This window comes from Salvelinus alpinus, chromosome 2 (genome assembly GCF_045679555.1).
Source record: "Salvelinus alpinus chromosome 2, SLU_Salpinus.1, whole genome shotgun sequence".
NCBI classification, from domain to species: domain Eukaryota; kingdom Metazoa; phylum Chordata; class Actinopteri; order Salmoniformes; family Salmonidae; genus Salvelinus; species Salvelinus alpinus.
Window position 1 is genome coordinate 55,116,444 of NC_092087.1, and position 15,231 is coordinate 55,131,674.

The 15,231-nt window shown below is 44.4% G+C and overlaps 1 protein-coding gene across 6 annotated transcripts in view; it reads right to left on the reverse strand.

Annotated features, from left to right (window-relative positions):
• LOC139565000 (histone-lysine N-methyltransferase SETD5-like) overlaps positions 1-15,231 on the reverse strand; it is a 52,276-nt gene that overhangs the window by 10,710 nt on the left and 26,335 nt on the right. For 3 of the 6 annotated variants that reach the window (XM_071384988.1, XM_071384978.1, XM_071385015.1), the window contains exons 3-12: positions 11,378-11,480; positions 10,639-10,913; positions 8,775-8,833; positions 5,443-5,630; positions 4,863-4,901; positions 2,387-2,844; positions 2,000-2,117; positions 738-847; positions 288-597; positions 19-102 (exon numbers count right to left, since the gene is read on the reverse strand). In XM_071384988.1, coding sequence (XP_071241089.1) covers positions 19-102; positions 288-597; positions 738-847; positions 2,000-2,117; positions 2,387-2,844; positions 4,863-4,901; positions 5,443-5,630; positions 8,775-8,833; positions 10,639-10,913; positions 11,378-11,480 — 1,744 coding nt within the window. The remainder of the gene's footprint in view (positions 1-18; positions 103-287; positions 598-737; positions 848-1,999; positions 2,118-2,386; positions 2,845-4,862; positions 4,902-5,442; positions 5,631-8,774; positions 8,834-10,638; positions 10,914-11,377; positions 11,481-15,231) is intronic. The other 3 variants (XM_071385023.1, XM_071385007.1, XM_071384996.1) reach the window with 2 other exon arrangements.

Consider the following 15,231-nt stretch of genomic DNA (forward strand, 5'->3'; position numbering starts at 1 on the left):
GAATTATGTGGCACATACCGGTCTACTGGAGATGAGGACTCCGTTCTCGTCCAGCTCTTCCTCCTCTCCTTCCTCCAACTTCACCCCATCTAGGAGTCCCTCCTGTAACACACATGCACACATTACTTTGTGATTGCGAAATGGCGCATTCATTTTCATTACACAGTGCACACACCCCTGTGTCTCTCTGTAGGAAAGCACCATATGAGTTGTAAAATCCTCTACAACCCACCCTGTCTCTATACGTACACACACACACACACATCTTTGCACCAAGACAAACACACCTCTGTGTCACTGTTGCCCAGGCTGACGTTGCCCTGCAGCGTCTCCCGGACCTCGCCACTCTCCTCGGGCGGCTGGTTACTGTCATCTGACATCCCGAATGGTCCCTTGCCGCCACCTGGCCCCTCCATCTCTCTCCGCTGGGCCTTCCGCCGCCGCGTCTCGGCCCCCGTGGGTGCCGGGGGTTGGGAGGGCGGGGGCAACGACCCTGTGGCGTGGCAGAGCAGGGTTTCGCGCGGGCTCAGGTTGTGCTTCAGCACGGGGCAGTTCTGCTGGCTGCCCTTGTAGCAGGCACAGTCCACCTTGTAGTTACTGCAATAACAATACAATTATTTTTCGAGTGCTTTTCTAAAACCCAGATCTGATACTTTAGGGTCGAGATAGAGAAGAGCGAAACCGTACTTTGTGCTGATATGAAAAAGGCTTTACAGATATACTTGATTGACACTGACCAGCTATTGAACTCGTAGTCAAAGCCGATGGTGACCTCGGCATCCTTGATGATTTGCGTGACGGCGTAGATACAGAGGTGGATCATGCCATCGGCGATCATATGCCGAACCTGGAGGGGACAGAAGACATTATGTATTAGCTTGGCTAGGACTGTATCCACTTCCCCCCTAGAACAGGGGTCTCCAACCTTTTCCAACATGAGAGCAACGTCAAAAAGAATGAAATGAAACCGGTCACAAGCTACTCATTTTTTCCCTAGCTTTCAAATAGGCACATTCTTCTCTTCTCTCCCCTGCAACTCTTCCCCGGGTCCTTACTGTACCAGAGAAAGCAGTGCACTGTTTTCTATCAATATACCTGGTAAAATAATGGTTAATGAAAAACTAAGGGGGGCACTTTCAAATCTGTGATGTATTATAAAATTGTGTTTTACTCAATTGTATTTTTCCTGGTTTTAGATTTTAGTATTTCACTCACAAAATGTCAATTGTTCATAGAGAAACAACAAAATTGGATGTTCCGAGTCAATGGTTAAATCATATCAGAAGACAATTTTTGTGTTTAGGTCTGGAAGAAAACTACCAAATTGATTAAGTGTAATTCCCCTTTAATTGCACATCTAGCGAGTGAGGAAAGTGCCGTCTAATGTGCCTGTCTAGTGATGGTTCTGTACTGCTGCTGCTCATTTCAAGGCAAAGTTCGCAAATAACAATAGATACTCATGATATACTTCTGCCAGGTAAGCCTACAATGCAGTTAACACTTCATTGAGAAGCTTTTGGGGAAAGCACCACAGACAAACAGGGGCAACTTTTCTGGAACTTAATTGGCAGATATTGTTTTAGGTTTGGCTTTTTAAGCCAATGGGTGGCTAACCAGGGGTGGGATAATGTCAGTGTTGCGTTGATTAGATAGTAGCTTGCGGTGTCTGATACTTGTGAGATTGGTTTATGAAAGTTTGCGATGGAACACATGGAAAATTGCATTTAGGCCTACTTTCAGAATTGTTTGATCGACCTGTTGGAGACTCTTGCTCCAGAAGGGTGCGTCTCAATAGGCATACACCTCCTCCTCTCCCTATCTCTTTTCCTTCATCTATGCTGATGTAAGAGCCCAGGAAAGGTGAGAGCTAAATTCACCTGGTCTGACATTTCAAATGAGTGAAGTGAACTAAGGAGAGGAGGGAGTAAGTGTAAACTATTGAGATGCACCCAATGCCTTTCTTGAAAAAAAAAATAAATAAATAAACAAGATGGCTGACCTCTGCGCTGGGTGTACAGGACCTCCGGATGAAGCGTGCGTCATTCCCAAATGTCCGCGCGTCCACGCACATCTCCACATCGTTGAACTTGGAGTAGAACAGCACGAAAGGGTAGGGCCTAGAAGAAGTCAAAATCATGTCAAAATTTGTATTTCTTTCATAATAATACATCCTCAATTTCCTTCTTAAAAACCATGCAATGGAGCAGCATATGAAAACCAAAATATTCCACCTTAAAAATGTCAGATTCGACATCTTACAAATTAGTTGGATGCCACAATTTAGATGCCACATTTTTATTGGGTCTGCTTGAAAAAGCATGGAAGTTTGGGAAAGGTTTAGGGAATTCTGCAACCATATGGAGAAGTGTAATGAACAAATGCATACTTTTTGAAGAAGTGTCCGTTGACCTCAAACTGCTGTTTGAGCATGACCTTGCCCCGGTACTCGATGATCAGGGTGTCTGGCTCTAGATCCCTTGACGCACGCAGGATCTTCCGGTGCTTCTGCACACGTGTCACCCGCCCCAGTTGTAACTGCATCTGAGAGCCAAGCACCGTGTTGTTGCACGCCAGCTCCGTTCGGTTAATTGTGTCCATGGCATTGGCCGAGGCGTTGACCTGGGCCGGTGAGGTCGTCGTTGCCGCTGGCGTTGTATCGCCCACTACCACGCCCTCGGCAGCAACAGTAACGGTGGCGGCGCGGTGCAGCTGGAGCAGTGTCTGGACGTCAGCACTGTACTGGTTGGCCGTGGCCTCCTCGTACTGGTCCGTCCACTGGCGAATGCGGCTCTCCCAGCCCTCCGCTGTGGTCTCGTCCACTGCGCTGGCCTCCGTAGTGGAGTTCTGGGGGAGGGGAGGGGAACGTTTTTACTTCAGAGACGTGTCGTGTTGATAATACTTATTTTTATTGTATTCACCTCCCTTCTAAAACCTTTCATAAATGACCATGTCAGGGGTACAACCCGTGTTTCTTCCCCTTAGATGAATGGGTTACCATGGGTGGGTGGTGCACTGTGCTCTATATCAACTTAACATATGATAATAAAATGGGTGTATTTGTGTTATGCTCAAAGGAACACGTCACTCAATGGAACCCTGAAGCTAACAGTGGCACTGATTTCTTCATCCCATTAGCCACTGCTGTGAAGTTTATCTATACATCGATATACAGTACCAGTCAAAAGTTTGGAAACACCTACTCATACAAGGGTTTCTTTATTTTTTTGCATTTTCTACATTGTAGAATAATAGTGAAGACATCAGAACTATGAAGTAACACATATGGAATATGTAGTAACCAAAAAAAAAAAGTGTCAAACAAATCAAAATATATTTTATATTTGAGATTCTTCAAAGTAGCCACCCTTTGCATTGATGACAGCTTTGTACTCTTGGCATTCTTTCAACCAGCATCATGAGGTAGTCACCTGGAATTAATTAAATTAACAGGTGTGCCTTATTAAAAGTTAATGTGGAATTTCTTTCCTTCTTAATGCATTTGAGCCAATCAATTTTGTTGTGACAAGGTGTGCCTTATTTAGAAGGCAAGGGTGGTATACAGAAGATGCACTAAAAGACCAAGTCCATATTATGGCAGGAAGAGCTCAAATAAGCAAAGAGTAACAGTCCATCATGACTTTAAGACATGAAGGTCAGTCAATCCGGAAAATTTGAAGGACTTTGAAAGTTCCTTCAAGTGCAGTCACAAAAACCATCAAGTGCAATGATGAAACTGGCTCTCATGAGGACCACCACAGGAAAGGAAGACCCAGAGTTACCTCCGCTGCAGAGGATATGTTCATTAGAGTTACCAGCCTCAGAAATTGCAGCCCAAATAAATGCTTCACAGAGTTCAAGTAACAGACACATCAACATCAACTGTTCAAAAGAGATTACGTGAATCAGGCCTTCATGGTCAAATTGCTGCAAAGAAACCACTAGTAAAGGACACCAATAAGAAGAGACTTGCTTGGGCCAAGAAACACGAGCAATGGACAAATCTGTCCATTGGTCTGATTAGTCCAAATTTGAGATTTTTGGTTCCACCCGCCGTGTCTTTGTGAGACGCAGAGTAGGTGAACAGATTTTCATTGCATGTGTGGATCCCACTGTGAAGCATGGAGGAGGTGTGATGGTGCTTTGCTGTTGACACTGTCAGTGATTTATTTAGAATTCAAGGCACACTTAAACAGAACGGCTACCACAGCATTCTGCAGCGATACGCCATCCCATCTGATTTGCGCTTGGTGGGACTATCATTTGTTTTTCAACAGGACAATGACAAAAAACACACCTCCAGGCTGTGTAAGGGCTATTTGACCAAGGAGGGTGATGGAGTGCTGCATCAGATGACCTGGCTTCCACAATCGCCCGACCTCAAACAAATTGAGATGGTTTGGGATGAGTCGGACCGCAGAGTGAAGGAAAAGCAGCCAACAAGTGCTCAGCATATGTGGGAACTCTTTCAAGACTGTTGGAAAAGCATTCCAGGTGAAGCTGGTTGAGAGAATGCCAAGAGTGAGCAAAGCTGTCATCAAGGCAAAGGGAGGCTACTTCGAAGAATATCAAATATATTTTGATTTGATTAACACTTTTTTGCTTACTACATGATTCCATATGTGTTATTTCATAGTTTTGATGTCGTCACTATTATTCTACAATGTGGGGGTGGGGGAAAAAACGTTTAATGAGTGGGTGTGTTCAAACTTTTGACGGGTACTGTATATAAATGAACTTCACAGCAGTAGCTAATGGGATGAAGAAATCATCATTGCCACTGTTAGCATCATGGTTCCATTGAGTGAACGTTGACTGGTACTGTATAACTAAACAAAAGATCCTCGGGAAGGAATTCATCTTACCTTCATCCTCATGGACTTTCTAGAACCCTCTCTGAAGGCCTGTAAAGACAGACACTCATTTACACAACGTTTCAGAGTCTACTCACAGCGTTTAGACAACATTCAGAGGGTCTCCAACTCACAACGTTTAGGCAACGTTTCAGAGAGTCTACTGGTCAAGATTCAGCTAAATAATGTAGCAAAAATAACTTTATGCTACTAGAAAAAGACTGCAACTTCTCTCTTGGCCTCAAGAGGTATAATTGGCATATTCAGCCTTAAGAGCAAGTTAAAACAAGGAACTTTACCATCTTGGTCCTCTTCCTAGCTGTGGGTTTTGCATTTGCTCCCTCAGCCCCTTTTCACACTTTGCTTGTGTGGCAATTGGCACACTTGGCCATTTTCCCCATACTATTGGTGTCTTTAGCAAGGATACTCTTGCCGTCGCTACCGCCTGCATTTAGCCCACATGGTGGCTGGCACCTTCCGCTAGCACATCATTTGGCACTCTTGCCTGGCATGTCTCGCATTTCACACACACTTAGGACTCTATGCTAACTGTGCTCTTTTGAGGACTGTGCTCTTGCGCCAAAGTTCCTACCTTTATTTTTTTGCCCTTGGGCACTCCGCGGGCCTTCTCCGTGCTCTTCTTCCTCTTCTTGGACTTGTTCCGCTTGACGCGGTTGACTGTGAGCGTGATGCTGGTGGGCGTGTGCTGCGTTGCTGTGTAGGACACCGTGGCGGGCGACACTTCCTCGTCGCCACTCTCTGTGGCGCTGCTATCGCCCACTAGAAGCGCAAGAGAGACTTGAGCATTCACAGGTACTTGGCAAAGTTAGTTTCCACCTGGGCACGCCAACAGTAAAGACTTAGGGTTGGTTTCCCGGACTAAGATGCTATTTAAATACAGATTCTGCATTGAACTTTTTAGACCAGGCCTAAGGGTGCTTTCACACCAAATTGGTTTGGAACGTTTTTTCCGAACTCTGGCGCGTTTTCTCCCTTAGTTCAGTTCGTTTGGACTGGTGTGAACACTATCCGCACTAGGGAGCGCACTAAACACACCGTGGTTCGCTCAAAAAGGGTGATCTCGGTACGATTCCATTTGTACTGTGGTGTGGTTCGCTGCAGGTGATCATGCAGTCCGGACCAAACACAGTAAAAGAACCAGAGGTTCATTCAGTATTATTGGTTGTTTGATTGCGATAATTTGATCAAATGCATGCAGTGCCTTAACATACGGTGAGTAATATCACATTTATGAGCGCATCCCATGCAGATTCATGGAGAAGGGGGCTATACTGTAGGCTACTGAGCCGGTAGTGAAATTCTACACACCCCTTGCACAGACTTCACATTTTGCGGCCTGAATATAACATCTAAAAAGGGATTACATAGTATTTAAGTAATGAGGTAGCATCATGTTATGATTGTCATTGGCAGGGACTGGGGAGTTTCATATGTCTTTTGATCCTGACAAAGGAGCAAAGCTCACGTAAAAAGTTAAATGAAAACCTGCCTCAGTCTTCTGAAAACCTAACCCTGGGATAGTTTTATCAGCAAGAAATTTACACAGATCTTTATGCCAAAGACACACCAGAATGGCTCTCCAAGAGGTCTTGCGTGTTCATGAGTGGTGGTTCCGGACTTAAATTTGTTTGACAATCAGAGTCAAGGTTTAAATATTGCTGCCCATCAATGATTCCCAACCAAATTTACTGAGCATGAGACATTTTGACCAAAACAATGGACATATGTTGCCCTAAGAGTTGTGCAAAGTTGGTAGAATACTATTCAAAATGATTCACAGCTGTAAACTCTGCCAAAGGTGCTTCCACCAAGTATTAACACTGGGGTGTGAAGACATATGCAACCAAACTTTCACTTTGAATATGTGGAGTAGGTCGTTCAGATCTGAAGGAACAAAATCCAATGCAATCAATTTTTACATTTAATTTTAAGGCAGCAAAATGTGAAGACTGTGCAAGGGGTGTGTCGACTTTCACTAGGCACTGTAGTATACTCTTCTCCTCTGGCGGCCGTTGTCACAGTTAGAGTGGATATTGCGCGGTTTCCTCACGCATTTTGTTGGATGACCAAAGCGAAAGTATTAACTCAGCAAAAAAAGAAGCGTCCTCTCACTGTCAAATGCGTTTATTTTCAGCAAAATTAACATGTGTATATATTTGTATGAGCATAACAAGACAAACTGAACAAGTTCCACAGACATGTGACTAACAGAAATGGAATAATGTGTCCCTGAACAAAGGGGGGGGCGGGGTCAAAACCAAAAGTAACAGTGAGAATCTGGTGTGGCCACCAGCTGCATTAAGTACTGCAGTGCATCTCCTCCTCATGGACTGCACCAGATTTGCAAGTTCTTACTGTGAGATGTTACCCCACTCGGCCCTAGCCCTCACGCTCCGATCCAACAGGTCCCAGACTTGCTCAATGGGATTGAGATCCGGGCTCTTCTCTGGCCATGGCAGAACACTGACATTCCTGTCTTGCAGGAAATCACACACAGAACGAGCAGTATGGCTGGTGGCATTGTCATGCTGGAGGGTCATGTCAGGATGAGCCTGCAGGAAGGGTACCACATGAGGGAGGAGGATGTCTTCCCTGTAACGCACAGCGTTGAGATTGCCTGCAATGACAACAAGCGCAGTCCGATGATGCTGTGACACACCGCCCCAGACCATGACGGACCATCCACCTTCAAATCGATCCCGCCCCAGAGTACAGGCCTCGGTTAAACGCTCATTCCGTTGACAATAAAACGCGAATCCAACCATCACCCCTGGTGAGACAAAACCGCAACTCGCCAGTGAAGCACTTTTTGCCAGTCCTGTCTGGTCCAGCGATGGTGGGTTTGTGCCCATAGGCGACATTGTTGCCGGTGATGTCTGGTGAGAACCTGCCTTACAACAGGCCTACAAGCCCTCAGTCCAGCCTCTCTCAGACTATTGCGGACAGTTTAAGCACTGATGGAGGGATTGTGCGTTCCTGGTGTAACTCGGGCAGTTGTTGTTGCCATCCTGTACCTGTCCCTCCAGGTGTGATGTTTGGATGTACCGATCCTGTGCAGGTGTTGTTACACGTGGTCTGCCACTGCGAGGACGATCAGCTGTCCGTCCTGTCTCCCTGTAGCACTGTCTTAAGCATCTCACAGTACAGACATTGCAATTTATTGCCCTGGCCACATCTGCAGTTCTCATGCCTCCTTGCAGCATGCCTAAGGCACATTCACGCAGATGAGCAGGGACCCTGGGCATCTTTCATTTGGTGTTTTTCAGAGTCTATAGAAAGGCCTCTTTAGTGTCCTAAGTTTTCATAACTGACCTTAATTGCGTACTGTCTGTAAGCTGTTAGTGTCTTAACGACCGTTCCACAGGTGCATGTTCATTAATTGTTCATGGTTCATTGAACAAGCATGGGAAACAGTGTTAAAACCCTTTACAATGAAGATCTGTGAAGTTATTTGGATTTTTACAAATTAAAACATTAAAAATGTTTCTTTTTTTGCTGAGTTTATGAAGTTTGGGACACACAAGTTATGCTTCTTAAAAATCATTGATGGATTTAACATGACCATTTTCTCCAATAAACAAATGGCTCGTATGAACACATGGTTGTTTAACATTTGGCAATGTGAAACCAACCTGACCAAATGCAAAAAATAAAAAGTAACAGATAAAATCAAAGTCGGATTCGAACTATAGCTACGGAATATAGCTATGAACTGTGTGTGAAAGGCCCTAAACTTAATCAGTCCAGGAAAACTGGCCCATGGAGTTTACGTGGTTTAGTTGAGGCCAAGTGGCACCATATATATACGTAACGCCAGTGCATTAATGTGGTGGCTGTATGCGTTTTCCATACTTGGAATACGCACATTGAGATGTAGGTTATGTAGTCTGTCATTCACCATACCTGATACATTTTCTTGTTTCCGGCGTTGGCCATCCAGTCCTTTCCTCCTGTCTAGCCCCCTGAAAATCACAGAAATAAGAACATTTCAATCAGGAAATTGCAGATCTTATAGGCCTTTAGCAAGGTGATATATATATATATATACACACACACATACTAGGTCTGTATTAATCTAAGACAAATAGAAGTGGTGACGTAGATAGATACACACACAGTTGAAGTCAGAAGTTTACATAAACAAGTTAATGACTCCAACCTAAGTGTTTCAACCACTACACAAATTTCTTGTTAACAAACTATAGTTTTGGCAAGTCGGTTAGAACATCTACTTTGTGCATGACACAAGTAATTTTTTCAACAATTGTTTACAGAGATTATTTCACTGTATCACAATTCCAGTGGGTCAGAAGTTTACATACACTAAGTTGACTGTGCCTTTAAACAGTTTGGAAAATGGCAGAAAATTATGTCATGGCTTTAGAAGCTTCTGATAGGGTAATTGACATCATTTGAGTCAATTGGAGGTGTACCTGTGGATGTATTTCAAGGCCTACCTTCAAACTCAGTGCCTCTTTGCTTGACATCATGGGAAAATCAAAAGAAATCAGCCAAGACCTCAGAAAAACAACAACAAGTCTGGTTCATCCTTGGGAGCAATTTCCAAACGCCTGAAGGCACCACGTTTATCTGTACAAACAATAGTACGCAAGTATAAACACTATGGGACCACGCAGCCGTCATACCACTCAGAAAGGAGATGCGTTCTGTCTCCTAGAGATGAACGTACTTGGGTGTGAAAAATGCAAATCAATCCCAGAACAGCAAAGGACCTTGTGAAGATGCTGGAGGAAACCGGTACAAAAGTATCTATATCCACAGTAAAACGAGTCCTATACTGAGATAACCTGAAAGGCTGCTCAGCTAGGAAGAAACCACTGCTCCAAAACCGCAAAAAAAAAAAGTCCAGACTACGGTTTGCAACTGCACATGGGGACAAAGATTGTACTTCTTGGAGAAATGTCCTCTGGTCTGATGAAACAAAAATAGAACTGTTTGGCCATAATGACCATCGTTATGTTTGGAGGAAAATGGGGGACGCTTGCAAGCCGAAGAACACCATCCCAACCGTGAAGCACGGGGGTGGCAGGATCATGTTCTGGGGGTGCTTTGCTGCAGGATGGACTGGTGCACTTCATAAAATAGATGGCATCATGAGGTAGGAAAATTATGTGGATACATTGAAGCAACATCTCTAGACATCAGTCAGGAAGTTAGAGCTTGGTCGCAAATGGGTCTTCCAAATGGACAATGACCCCAAGCATACTTCCAAAGTTGTGGCAAAATGGCTTAATGACAACAAAGTCAAGATATTGGAGTGTCCATCGCAAAGCCCTGACCTCAATCCTATAGAACATTTAAATGCAGAACTGAAAAAGCGTGTGCGAGCAAGGAGGCCTACAAACCTGACTCCGTTACACCAGCTCTGTCAGGAGGAATGGGCCAAAATTCACCCAACTTATTGTGGGAAGCTTGTGGAAGGCTACCCGAAACGATGACCCAAGTTGAACAATTTAAAGGCAATGCTACCAAATACTAATTGAGTGTATGTAAACTTCTTACCCACTGGGAATGTGATGAACGAAATAAAAGCTGAAATAAATCATTCTCTACTATTATGCTGACATTTCACATTCTTAAAATAAAGTGGTGATCCTAACTGACCTAAGACAGGAAATGTTTACTCTGATTAAATGTCAGGAATTGTGAAAAACTGAGTTTAGATGTACACACACATACACGACATCCCACAGAGTGTACCATGTATTCAGAACCTTTTCTCAAAATGGCTGCCGCCGGCTCTCACCTGCAGCTCTCGCACTTTATGAGGAAGCCATCCTGAGTCAGGCTGCAGTGGCACCAGCTGGCCACGGCCCCTTCTTCCTCCGACGAGCTGTCGCTGTCAGCAGAGTTCTCCTCCTGGCGGCCGTTGTCATGGTAGCGGGAGGTAGGGCCGCGTGCCACGCCGTTGAGCTCCATGCGGGGGATGATGGTTTGGGAGAGCGGGGAGGCGGGTGGGGTGGGGGGAGGGGGCGCGCCATAGTTGTGATCCTGACAACACACAACGGAAGACTGTTGCATCTTCAAACAATGGGTGTTCAGGTACAAAAAAAGAACAAAAAAAGAGGAAGGGGGAAACGGAAAATGGAAGACGAATGAAAATGAGGGCAAACAAAATGGTACGTGACAATATAGCATGTTAGCTAAAAACGCACGAGGGCGCTGCGAACGTGTTAATCAGCATTAGCGATCCATAGCATTGAAGCCTTGCGCCGACTTTATTTTGCTACGTTTTTCTAGATACTTGAGACTTAGCATGTCGTGCGGGACTCTCCTTCCACTCGGATGTAAGACTACGCTTGCAACAGTACTGCCCGTACGCGCTCTTAGGCCGACACATTCATTTAGTGTACTGATGAAAAGTCCATAAGGGACATCTTACAAAAAGGTACTTGATCGGAATGTTGATATCGTCAGATATGAGAGAGACTGGCCTATAAAATTGGCCACATTGTGACAAAGGAAGAAAAGAGCTGTGTACTCACAGTATATGGTAGTCCCCGATACCCATGACTCTGTGCACTCACACAGCTGTGGTTGGGGTAGTTTTTCTCATTCACGGCAGGGCTTGCTTCCACTGACTCAGGGCTGAGAGAGGGAGAGAGAATGAAACCGTAAGCAGTGGAAACATGGACAGTAAAAGAGTAATGGTACAGACACATCGAGAAATCTGACTGCTGATAGGTACTTAGCACAGTTGGAGGCTGTTCCTCCTTTTGCAAGAACAAAGATGAACTAAATGCTTTACCAATAAATAATTTAATTCACTCTCCATTATCCCATACTGCCAGTGTCAGTTCGCTTGCAAGCGTCGCCATTTAGCACAACACCGCTAGCTACTCCATCGTCTCTCGAAAGACAGGCAGCTGCTTCATTCAAAAAACAAATCCATTGTGATTTAATTATAATGTTGCTAACTACACTAGTTATCTATACTGAATACAAATATAAAACATGTAAAGTGTTGGTCTCGTGTTTCATGAGCTGAAATAAAAGATCCCAGAAATGTTCCATACGCACAAAAAGCGTATTTCTCTCAAATGTTGAACACACATTTGTTGACATCCCTGTTACTGAGTATTTCTCCTTTACCAAGATAATCCATCCACCTGACAGGTGTGGCATATCAAGCTGATTAAACAGCATGATCATTACACAGGTGCACCGCGTGCTGGGGACAATAAAGCCAAACTAAAATGTGCAGTTGTCACACTTCACAATGCCACAGTTTCAAGTTGAGGGAACGTGCAATTGGCATGCTGATTGCAGGAATGTCCACCAGAGCTGTTGCCAGAGAATTGAATGTTAATTTCTCTACCATAAGCCACCAACATCGTTTTAGAGAATTTGGCAGTACGTCCAACTGGCCCCACAACCACAGACCACGTGCAACCCCACCAGTCCAAGACCTCCACATCCGTTTCTTTACCTGCCGGATCATCTGAGACCAGCCACCCAGAGAGCTGATGAAATTGAGGAGTATTTCTGTCTGTAATACAGCCCTTTTGTGGGGGAAAACTCATTCCTGATTGGCTGAGCCTGGCTCCCCCGTGGGTGGGCCTATGCCCTCCCAGGTCCACCCATGGCTGCACCCTGCCCAGTCATGTGAAATCCATAGATTAGGGCCTAATAAAGAAATCAGCCAATTGAAATAAACTCATATGAACTGTAATTCAATAAAATCGTTGAAATTGTTGCATGTTGCGTTTTATATTTTTGTTCAGTGTAAATAGCCAAGAAACACAAGGACAGTTTCACTTCCGTAGACTTTCGTTTCAAGTAAATAAGTAACAGAGCAGCTTGCTAGTTTGCTAACATTAGCTCCAGCATGCACAAGCCAAACAAGCTACTGCCACCTTGTGGCCTGGAGTATTTCAATGAAGCAAATAGGAGGCAAAACTGTTCTGTGTGAACAACAAAGTAAACTGCCGACACTCTGGGCAAAGGTGCTAAGTACCTACCAGAGGTCAGATCTCGGTGTGTCTGACCCGTAAGAGTGTAAAACAAAAGTTGGAGAAATGTAGGAGTTAAAGATAGAACGAGATCCAGATATAGGGAAAAGTTAGAAGATATAGAATGAAATATCGTATCTAGAAAGAGTAAACAAAACTACAGGGAAAGCCATTTTTCAACTACTAAGCAGCTAAGCTTGGTCAAATTCATAACGCAACAGACTGAAAAAATAATAAAGACAACCTAAATTTGCCAATAAGACATGCCCGTTGTCACTTATCGTCTCAAAACGTTTTGGTATAGTTTGTCTTGATGAATACTACCATCTTGGGGTGGTTCCTGCATTAACCTGCTTTACTTGTAAACAACTCTAAGGTGATATCTCCTAGACCTGTTCTGTACACTAGATGGCACCACAGCCCAAACCATCCTCAACAGCCAAGGGAAGTCTGGGTGAACGATGACAATTCAGGAAATGGAATGTCAGCGGCCATGATGCGTGTTATGCAACTCCCCCGTTGCCCTTTAGCAGAGGTCTTGGTGGGAGGGGAGAAGAGAACCATGTCTTTTTACCCAACTACTAACAGTCCTGGTACACGTAGCCCTGCCGAACAATATCAAATGTCAAAAGGCTACATGTCAAAACAAGAAAATATTACATCCCGGCTGGTGATTTTTCTAAATGTCGCCCATGTCTGCTTTTCTGTTTCTCATTGTTTTCATGTGAGGTGAAATCCCCCACCCTGCATGCCTTCCCCTGAGTCAGGTTGGGTTTCTTAGAGGGAGATGTATGGGGGAGGGGAAGAGCCTGATCCAGCTACATTCCATAGAAGCTCAGTCATCTGGCTCACCTACAGGGTAGTAGGAGCACTGGGTTCAGGTTGTTTTCCCTGTGCAGTCCGGAGCCATTTCCTCATACAGCACTCAGCAGAGCAGCTGGCTCTTGATCCAATACTTTTCTGATTTAGCCTCAGCCATCCTTGGGGTCATCACTGATCAGTTACAGGCTCCGTCCCAAATGGCACCCTATTCTCTATACATTTTTAGCAAAAGTAGTGCAGTATGTATGGAATAGGGTGTCATGTGGGGCGCAACCACTATGTGATGGGGTGGTTGAGTGTAAGGCCTGACAGGGGAAGGAGGGTTCAGATCCTAATGGTCCCCCACGCTGCCTTCTGCCCCATAGATAGAAAGTAGGGATGCACGATATATCGGTATCGGATGATATTAGCTGAAAATGCCAACATCGGGCTCGGCCCTAGTTTAACGCCGATGTGCAAAACCGATGTCAAAGCTGACGTGCATACCTACATATCGTAGGTACAAGACGTAATGACTCCATGTAAAAATGTTGCGCTACACGTGCAACACAGCATTCCTAATCTATACCACGGTGTCTGCTGTGTGGATCAAGCAATCAACAAATCGAGCAGTCATTTGAAAGAGTAAAAAAAAAGTCAGCAAGACAACTCAAACGGCGAAATCCATTAACGCCAAGATAAATGGCATTCATTGCCATTGACAATCAATCGTTCTCTGTCGTGGGTGATGTTGGCTTTCGCCGACTGGTCGAGCACCGGTACACATGTTGCCCTAACGGAGTTAAACAGTAATAGCGTCACAGCTATTGGCGTCACAACATACTATGGGACGCCGTTTGGGTCTTTGCGTGTCAAAAAAGATCCGTCAAATAACACTATTTGACGCGTTAAATAAGCTTTTAAATTTGACACGTCAAATAACAGTTCTATTATAGAATGCGAGTTCTGAATTTGCATGTGCAAGTCACGCGCCACCACTACTATCAGTAGCACTGTCAAAGCTGCACAAAAAAGTCTGCAAACAAGCAGACACCGGCCACGAACGATGCATTTACAATAAATACCACGTTGGTAATGAAGCATTATTTGTTTGACCACAACTTCTGGGGTAGCTAGCTTTAGCTTGGTACCTAGCTAGCACCAATACAACCAGCCTGAAAGCAAATGACCAGTAGAAACTGCAGTCATTTTCATTATTTTTAGCAATAATTTAGGAATCCTTGTGAGTAAGTATTACGTAGGTAACCACTTGTTGTTCGCCTATTGAAATTGAACTTCAAATAAATAGCTAGCCAGCTACTTAAACGTGTTGCTCAAAGCTAACGTTATAAGCAGCCAGCTAGCTTCATCTGGCTAGTGAGGCTCGACCTGACCGGGTTGTGAAGCTAGCCACAATAAGGATTAGGCACAAGTGGAATTTGCGGTTGCCTTCAAATTAAAAGTTCCTATTTGACAGTGATGCAGAAGGTTACAATTGGTGGAATAGTGCCATATTTAGACTAAATAATGTTAAACAAGGTTGGAATGTGAAGCAATGAAATGGGGTTAGTCTACTTGGTGACACC